The sequence below is a fragment of the Rhincodon typus genome, chromosome 37 (genome assembly GCF_021869965.1).
Source record: "Rhincodon typus isolate 14 chromosome 37, sRhiTyp1.1, whole genome shotgun sequence".
NCBI lineage: Eukaryota > Metazoa > Chordata > Chondrichthyes > Orectolobiformes > Rhincodontidae > Rhincodon > Rhincodon typus.
Window position 1 is genome coordinate 21,662,348 of NC_063368.1, and position 9,427 is coordinate 21,671,774.

Genomic DNA, 9,427 nt, shown 5'->3' on the forward strand with positions numbered 1-9,427 from the left:
TCTCTTTTTAAAAGGCCACCATTGAAACCTAAATTAAGTGGATAAAATTTATATTTGGTTTATTTGTCATACAGCTGCTTCCCCTTTAGAAACAGTGAGGAAGTTTTGTATGTTAATTCAGTGGCTAATCATTTGTTTAAGCCATTTCAGGAACTTTCCTTCTGCTGCCAACAAGCCAAGAGTAGGACTTGAACCCAGAGCCACTGGGCTCAGATTTGAGTACTAAGATCAATATTGGATATGGAAGTCAAGAAAATACTTCAATTACCCTGGTGCCAACTGTGAATGGAAGACAGCATTCACCTATTTTAAACAGTGTTGATTAAATCTCATGTGTAGTTTGCTGCTCATTTACTTTTGACAGGTGAATCTGGTTAATCATAGACAGAGATGAATAAATTGAGGAGGGTCAAAGCCCACTCCTATACCATTTTGTTTAGGTTCAGTAATGATGCAAGTGTCTATAAAGAAGTTGGCTGGTTTCCTATTGATGGTCTGTTGCTGTAATTCACAGCTTCTTGTGGGTAAGAAGCTCTTAATAAAGAAACATAATGTTATGATCTGAATGGTGTTGCAGTGAGGTTCTGTTTACAGGTGATTGATCTAGTACTTAATTGTTTTATTGCTCACTTAGTCATAATCTTTGAAACTAAATTATTCACTATTGAACTTGTGAAATTTGTCAATAGCCATGAACCATCTGCGAAATAGCCTTTTTTTTTTTAAAAAAAAAAAAAAAAAATTGGCTTCAGTAACATTCAACCTGATCTGGTCTTTTGAAAAGATTTTTGTAACTGCTTTCTTAAATCACGTTTGTTTGTTTTCAAATGGAGAACCTAACCAGATGGTAACACTGCATCTCTTCCATGTTTAAGGAAGTACCATCTGGTTGGTTGGTTAGGTCTTTTTTTTTCTAAATGAAACACTCTGTAGTCAAATGACAAATGGACTAGGTCTCTTCCCTACACTAGCCTCTTATTGCTGCACCTCTTTTTGTCAACTTTGCTTTGGTGTGGTAAGCATATCTATAATAGTTCTCCATAAGGAAGAATTCACACCAGGCACTAGCCTTTTAACTAAATACTTTAATGGTAAAGTAGAATCTTTGCTTTTAGTTAACTTTATAAATGTTTTCTTTGTACCAATGTTACCTATATCAATTCTGATTTTAAGTATATGAATAAACCATATTTCTAATTTGTTTGTTTGGTTTTTAATACCTTCATCAGGGGAGGAAACACTGTACTGTCCCTTCAGAAGAGGGAAGGGAACATGCTCTAAACACATCAGCACCTTCTGTCCATGTATGGAAAAACTAACTTCTGTTTGCCCTTTCCTTGTCTGGAACATGACTAAAATGGAACTTTGTATCTGTGCCCTTTCAGTAAATAGCAGGGCTTTCCATTTCCCTTTGAATGTTAGTAATCTCTACAAGGATCATAACCCATGGCCTACAAAATGCATAACAGTAAATGCAGATGCTTCCCTGGTTAAGGTTTAAAATTTTAAAGAATGAGGGGTTGCCATTTTGATCTGAGACAAGATTTATTTGCAAGGTTGAGAGTTTTTGCTGAGGGCTGTAGGTCAACTTTTACATATGTTTTCAAGTAGCAAACAACTTGTTCACCAATGGCTATTGGTTGAGTAAAAGAAATTGAAGTTATTCTATTAAATGGTGGGATGGACTGAATGTCATGCCCCTGTCATGAACCCAAGACCACTTTATCAACTATTAATGTTTTGGTTATATTTTTAGAAAATAAGGATTTAAATGACACTTGCTTCATGATCCATGTTCTTGTTTAGCAGTGTTTCCATCTTTAGCTAAAGCAGACTTTGTGCAACTGTTTTATTAGCACTTGGCCTCAACAGCTTCCCCACCTTTATTTTGAGCTGCACTCTTTATTTCCAGATTATAATATTGTGCCTTGCAATGGTGACTTATCACGACTTGCTACATTGGTCTGGCTACAACCTGCTCACTGTCTGTTTGAGATGTGGGCTGCACAGACATCTAGCCAGAGCACCACTGATCGATCGTCCTTGTCCATTACTGTTGAGGTATTGAGAGAAGGTAAGAATACTGTAAACTGAAATATTTTGTCAAAGTATGAACTTTGCAGTAATGAAAGTGCAGAAATGTTTGAGACACATGGCTGAATCTCACTGTACCCAACAATTCTTAATTAATTCTCTAATTCTGAGCACAAGTTTCTTTTTTGTTATTTAGCAATGAACATGATTTTTTTTTAAGAATTGGAGACAGCACCAAGCTTATGAAAGGGGAAGAATTTTCCAAAAGTTATTTTGGATGATATGGTTTTAAAAATGATGCCTGTACAACCTAGCCAACAGGAACTAGAATAGGTCATTCGGTCCATCAAACTTGCCGTGCCATTAAGATTGTGGCTGATCTGTCTGTAACCCAATTCACACTTCCATCCTATTCCAAGACCCTTTCATCCTTTTGCCAATTAAGAGTCTATCCAATTCTGACCTAAAAATACTCAAACTCTGCCTCCATCATTTTAAGACTCATGACACTCTGGGGTTGGGGAAATATCTTAACTTAAGCTATTTTTTTAAATGAGTAACTCTGCCCAGCTCTAGACTCGTTCTTCAAGAGGCAACATCTTTACAATATCCAACGTGTCAAGGCCCCTTTATTTTTGCTTCAAGTTGCCCCTTACTCAATGCCAGCAGGTACACACCTAGCCAGTCTGCCCTATCCCTTGAGTCAACCTGCTCATTTCAGTTTATCTAGTAAACCTTCTCCAAACTACTTCCAATGCAATGTCCTTAAGTAATGAGACTATATCTGGAGCATTAGTCAGTCTCACCAATGCCCTGTATAACTGAAGCACAACTATTTATTGCTCTTGTATTCCAAACACCCCTCAAATGAGAAGATTGTATTGGTTCCCTAGTTAATTGCTGTGTCAACATAATAAACTTGTCGGCTGACAATCGAAGACACCCAGCTCTCTGCACTGCAATTCTATAATCTGTCTCCATTTAGAAAATATAGATTTTATTTTTCTGTCCAAAATGGGACAACTTTCCTACTTGCCAGATTATTGCCAACATTCCATTCTCTTCACCTATGTGTATGGGATCCCTTTCTATTGCTAAGTTATCATAGACTGCTGCTGGAGTAATCTGTTACTATTTGTTTTAGTTCAAGATCTGCAGACAAAAATTAAATGTGGGATGCTTAAATTCCCAACCTTGTTTTGAAATTGGAGACAAGGCTGGAGAAACTTGACAGGACTGGCAGCATCTCTTGGAGAGTTGTTTTTGAGCCCCAAGGTCATTATTTTCCTTAAGATATTGGGCTGAATGTTAACCATTGCCCTCCCTTCCCTGCACCCTGCCTTTTTTCCCCACCCCAAAAACAAGCAAAGATGCTGCCAAACCTGCAGAATCTCAGCAGCTTTTACTTGATTTCAGATTTTCAGCATCTACTGAGTTTCTTTATTTGGCAGATAACGGCACTTTTGTTTTGACCCGGAAGTACTCCATACCTCCTTGCACTCCCTACTCTCCTGAGCCAACAGAACCTGCCTATCGAATGGGACCAAGTATTGCTTGCAAGAATGGCAGCTGTATTGAACACGTCCTACCAGGACAGAGTTTCAAGTAGGTGTCCAACCAAAAATGAACATACTGTAAACTGATACTGCACTAAATTCCATAAAACTAATCCTAAAATATGCTACCAAAATGGAGCAATGTTTCTTAATTTGCTTATTAAGTTTAAATTTAGAAAGGGTTTTAGTGGCTAGAGAGATTGCTATGCTGTCACAAGAGAAATAGCTAGTTGCCAAGAAACTGAAGTTCGAAGAGTTTTTTTTAAAAACTGAATATTCGGAATTTGAACTTCTTACCACTTTGAAGAAAATGCTGATGTGTCTAAAGGGGAAGCTGGACTAGAGAGGGAAATGGAGTTCTGATGATCAGTCTATACCAATGATGGGAGTAAGTGGTTTTTTTCTCCTGCTTCAACACTGGTTGGATTGAAGGGTGAGATTGTACTAGAAAATTTCTTTAAATTCTGCAGCAAGCAAACTGGCTACATATTGTTGTTTGAGGTGAGGCTTGATTCCTCAGTCAGGAAAATTTAACCACTCCTAAGTAGGAGCAGGCTCCAAAGAATGTCCTGTCCCATTCCAACAAATCCATACTTTCACTAAAACAAAAGAGGAAGGATGCTATTCTCTCAGGTGAGAATACTGAACTTAATGGGTCTGCCTAATATTAATTCTAATGTCAAATAAGACATGCTGATTTGACCTAACCAGAGCATGAAACTAGTGAAATGGAGTTGACCTAGATGTTTTCCACATCAACATTTTTTAAAATCATGATCTGAAATTCCCTACAAGTCCAACTGAGGGAGGAAGGGGTGAAAGAAACCAGTTTCCCCCTGTTCAGGTATTAACCCTGTTGGATTACTCTTGACAGGCCATCCATTCCTAGCGTTTAACAAACCATCTGGCCATTCAATTTGAATGAAGCTTTGCCAACTTCAGAGTATTGCTACTTTGACTGCTTGTTGAGATTCAAAAGTTAAACCTCTTACAGCAGGAGTTTGATTTGATGCTTAGCTGGCAAGTCTTGCAGATGGAAGCTTATTTGAGCATATTGACCCATTCAAAAACTTTAAATCACATGGGAGTATTTTTCTGCCATCAGTAGTCTTAAAAATAAAAGTTAGAATTTTAGATCTTTATCACCATGGCAGACACTGGATATGGCAGGTAAAAATGGGTACAAAGGCCCAATGCTTCCCTGCCCCCTATTGTGGCCAGGAGGTGCTCCCTGAAGAGATGGGGCTTCCTAATAGCTTCTAGGGCCAGTGGATTGAACTATATCTGATGCTTCTCTCCTTTGTAGAGGTTCAGCCTAATAGGCCCCAATACTATTTTTTGGTTTTTTGCCCCATCACCAAATCATCCCTTATTGGTCACTTTATTCTTGACCTATGTTTGTTTGTTTCTAATCCACTTCTTCAGAGAAGATATTACACACCTCCTAGAGCAGGTGGAACTTTGAATCTGGATCGTTCAACCTACAGGCAAGGTACTACCACTGCCACAAGATTGAAGACGACCGACAGAACTTTTGACTTGATCCACATGCCTAGGAGCATAAGAGGCTGCTGTGCCAATCAGGTCTATGCTAATCAAAGATCTGACTCTAGTAACTCGCCATTCTCAATATTAGGCCCATAGCCCTTGAGGCTATGGAAACAAGTGAATATTTTTAGGCTTAAAGTCTACAAAAATTTGGAACTGTTTTATTTTCAGGCAATCTTCTGTCACCCTCTTGGCTTCTGCACTCTTCAAAAACTCTGGTTATTGGCACTTCTAATGAGTGCTTTCCTATCCATAACCTTCAGTCTTTGCTGGCCCAAGAGAAGGAACATGTTTTGTTTCCCCTGACTTCACTCCCTCCAGCCCAGCAGCATCCTGGTAGATCTCTGCACCCTCTCATGCAATCACATTCTTCCTGTAATCTATCTATAGTCCTTCCTTCCTATATTCTTTTTGTCATAGCATTTGTTATTCCTAGACTTTAGAAATTTAAACCATTTTATTGGGCTGTTACTGAAAGACCACTTTTTTCTTAAGGATTCGCTATGTCCTTTTGGATTCCTCTGCAAAACCCCTTGTGATGACGCCATGGTCTGATGCTATAACTACTCGAGGCAAGTTGAAATTTTGGTACTTGCAATTGAGTCACATGTTGGCATGATTTGACTTTTAGGGTCAAGTGACAGATGGGTAAGTGGCAGATGGACTTCAATTAAGTGCGGTAATGTGTTTAGGGAGGCCAAATAGTAAAAGGAATATGATAAATGGCAATGTACTGAGGCACAGATGGCATGAGATCTTGGCAAATACACAAGTACCTAAAAGCAGAACAAGTAGGTTGCTCCTTTAAAAGCATATGGAATGTTCTCCATTGTCAGATGCAGAATACAAACATAGGGATATATGGTTGTCGTGAAGATGCTGGTGAGGCCATAACTAGAGTATTGTGCAGATCTGGTCTTTGAATTACAGGAAGGTGTAAATGACTCAGTGCAAAGAACACTGACTGAAATGTCTTCATAGCTGGAGAATTCTGAGGAGAAGTTGGGGTTGGTTTTCCTTTGACAAAATGTTGAGGGCTGGCATGATTGAAGTATACAAAACTGAGTGGTAGAGTAGACAGGAGGAACCTGTTTCCCTTGGCAAACTTCAGAAACCAGGAGTCATGGATTCAAGCAAAGAATCAAAGGATTAGATGGATGAGCGGGGGGGAAAAACTACCTCTTACAGAAGGTGGTGGGTACCTGAAATTCACTGCCTGAGTTGGCACAGGCAGAGACCTTAATTTTTTTTTTTCTTGGTACTCTGATCTCCACCTTAAGCGCTGTAAGCTGCAGGGCTACGAACTGTGGATGAAGATAGGATTGGTGAGGGCATCTAGGTGTCTGGGTTGTGGACAGCTGGGCCAAATGGTCTCCTTTTACACTTTTTTTTTAGGTCCAATGTTCTTTCCACTGAACACTTGCCCTTTAACCCAAATACAAATCTTCCCCTTGTCTTCAATTTATGGACATGTCTATCAATCACAAGTAGGCCATTCAGGACCTTGAGCCTTCTCTCATTTCAGATAAGGTCATGGCTAATCAAACTTACTGCCTTCTAACCTGTCACCCCTCAAGAACTCATTCACTACTTTTGATTTTTAAGGCAAAGACTCTGCTTTCACCCACCTTGCCCAACCCCTCCCCCTCAAGAATTTCAAATACTCATGACCTTCCCATTACACCCCATCTCCATGTGTGGTGTGTAGACCCCTCTAGGGTCCTCTGTCAAAGACACAGCCCCACTTGTCTAACATTCTGAGCTACTTCCAATGTATGTACTTTTTCAAATAGTAACTGACACATATTCCAGATGAGGGTTTTTCTAATCACTTGTGGGATGTGGGGGTCACTGGCTGGCTAGCATTTCTTGCCCATCCCTAGCTGCCCTTGAAGGTGGTGGTGAGCTGCCTTCTTGAGCCACTGGAGTCCTCCTGCTGTGGGTTGACACACAATGTTGTTAGGGAGGTCTCACTAATGCCTTGCATAACTAAAACTGTCTTTATATTCAAAGCCCCTCCATAATAAATGCAAACATTCTATTAGTGCTCCTAACTTGCTGTACCCCCCTGCTAATATTTTTCAATCCCATGCACAAGGACATGTAAAATATCTCAAGATAAAATGTATTTGTCCACTTCCTGCCAAAATGGACAGTTTCACCTCTTTCCACATACTCGACTTGCCATATCCTTTTTTTACCCCATGCTCAAGCTACCTAATTTGAAGGTTGAATAAAACAAAACATATTTAATAAAATAGGATTTAAGTGTTCCTTCTGACAAACAGACTCTGAAACCACAGCACCAATTTTAATCTTGTTCATTTTTTTCCTGCAGATGACCCTCCAACCTATAACTCTATCCAGGTGTGGAATGTTGGAATGCGATCAGGTGCTATGATTGTGATCACAGTGCTCCTGACTGTAACCATGTTTTTCTTGCTTGTTGGGCTCACTGCTACTATTACAGACAAGTGGAAATAAATGAAGTTTGATGGATTGGATTCGATCTGTGATGGTGTCCACTGCTTCTAGAACAGTCAAATCAAATCTATGGTTGAAATGAACTGTCAAAAATTGTTTTGGAAGGTTCCTTGTGGCAACAAATGCAGAACATACTTGTTTCTCACTTTTTATAGCTTTGTCTTGAAACCTCCCTTTTTGTACTGAATGAATGACAAAATAAATCTTCTTTTCTCATATGCCTATGTAATCTAAACCCAAACAAGTCTTTTAAAATCTCTAGCTGAAATATTCTCCTTAACCTTTTTTATTTTTTTTAAGTTTCACTATCCCTACACTTAATGGAGGTGACCGCTAACTAGCCATATAAATACAATGGTTACAGATCAGAGGCCAGGAAAAGTTACAAGAAGTAACTCTCTCCATCTGACTCCCCCAAAGCCTGGCCATCATCTAAAGGCACACAGCAGGAATTGTGATGGAATAATGACCACTTGATTGGTACCACATTCTCAAGGATCCACTCCTCCAGTACCAACTATCAATAGCAGCACCATGCACATGATGCAGTGCAGAAATACACCACCAAATCTACAAGCCCTCAAGGAGGGCAAAGGCAACAGAGACATGGAACACCAGTTTCCCTTCAAGCCACTCAACATACTGATTTAGGAAACATGGCATTGTTGCTCAGTCAAAATCCTGGCATGTCCTTGAACAATGTTGTGGGTGTCCCTATCATCACCTTGACTCCAGGATAAGTTAAAGTGCTGAGACCATGGTGTGTGTAAGGAATGAACTGCCAGAGGAAGTGGTGGGGGCTGGTATAACTTAAAAGGCAGCTGGATGGGTAGATGAATAGGCAGGATTAAGGGCCAAGGGGCAAATGCTGGCAAATGGGATAGATTAATTTAGGATATAGAGTTAGACCAAAAGGTCTGTTTCTATACTGCACAGATCTGACTATGATAAAAGTGGGAATTGTAACAAATTACAACAGAACAAATTTAACTTTGAAAATAGATAATGGAGTATTTGCAGATTCCTGGTGCATCATTGTGTTTTGCGGGGGGGGGGGCTAGGTAATGTTTTGTGTAGTTGTCTAAAAGACTCTGTGACTGTAACAACTATGTTTTAATGAGTTGTGATGTGATGTTCAATTAATGGATCATGATTGGAAGCTGTAACCCAGTAATATTAGAGGATGGAAAACAGGAGGTAGATTAGCGGTAATGTCACAATTTTTACAGCACAGAAACAGGGTCATTGGACCTGAAACATTTAACACTTTTTTTTTCTCTTCATGGATGCTGCCAGACTTGCTGAGCTTTTTCAGTAACTTCTGTTTTTGTGAGAAACCATTTGAAGCATTATTGACTCAAGAACCTCACTGTGCCTTTGTTTTTTGCCTGTCACCTATGCATCCTTCTTTAAGAAAGGAACTAAATTGTTTCTCTTAAAATGCCTCAATTGTCACATTCTCAACTCTTGCATTCCAGAACTTGCTTTCATTGCATGAATATTTCTCCACTGCATTTGCTGCTTTTTGTTTAATTTTTAAACTGTGCCTTCACTTTTGTGAGTGGCAACAGATTCTCATGATTTATTGTCACAACCTCATGAGTTTTGAATACTTCGGGTCTCTTCTATTTGAATTATTCCCCTTTAGAAAAAGGAAAGTCAAGTTTCATATCAGCAAATTTTCCACTTGTGCCCTGGACTCCTGGTATTTTGGTTCTTAATACATGTATCATATATGTCTAATTAATAATGATCCAAGCCAGTGAGTTTGGGATTTGAAACTTCTGAACGTTATTGAAGGAGGA

General features: G+C 39.3%; 1 protein-coding gene across 2 annotated transcripts; it reads left to right on the forward strand.

Annotated features, from left to right (window-relative positions):
* Window positions 1-435: 435 nt before the first annotated feature.
* On the forward strand, window positions 436-7,840 carry LOC125487171. 2 transcript variants are annotated; one of them, XM_048617621.1, is made up of 5 exons: window positions 436-524; window positions 1,913-2,074; window positions 3,486-3,639; window positions 5,634-5,710; window positions 7,477-7,840. In XM_048617621.1, the coding sequence occupies exons 1-5, from the start codon at window positions 449-451 to the stop codon at window positions 7,620-7,622; spliced, it is 615 nt and encodes a 204-aa protein (XP_048473578.1). In that variant the 5' UTR covers window positions 436-448; the 3' UTR covers window positions 7,623-7,840. The 2 variants fall into 2 exon arrangements, with proteins under 2 accessions (XP_048473578.1, XP_048473579.1); XM_048617622.1 differs by having other exon boundaries at window positions 484-594.
* Window positions 7,841-9,427: the final 1,587 nt, after the last annotated feature.

What these genes read in the sequence shown, in the direction of transcription:
- LOC125487171 (XM_048617621.1), top strand. Translation starts at nt 449, where the DNA reads ATGATGCAAGTGTCTATAAAGAAGTTGGCTGGTTTCCTATTGATGGTC. An exon ending in TGTTGAGGTATTGAGAGAAG is followed by an intron (nt 2,075 to 3,485) that starts GTAAGAATACTG and finishes TTTATTTGGCAG; the next exon opens with ATAACGGCACTTTTGTTTTG. An exon ending in TGATGCTATAACTACTCGAG is followed by an intron (nt 5,711 to 7,476) that starts GCAAGTTGAAAT and finishes TTTTTCCTGCAG; the next exon opens with ATGACCCTCCAACCTATAAC.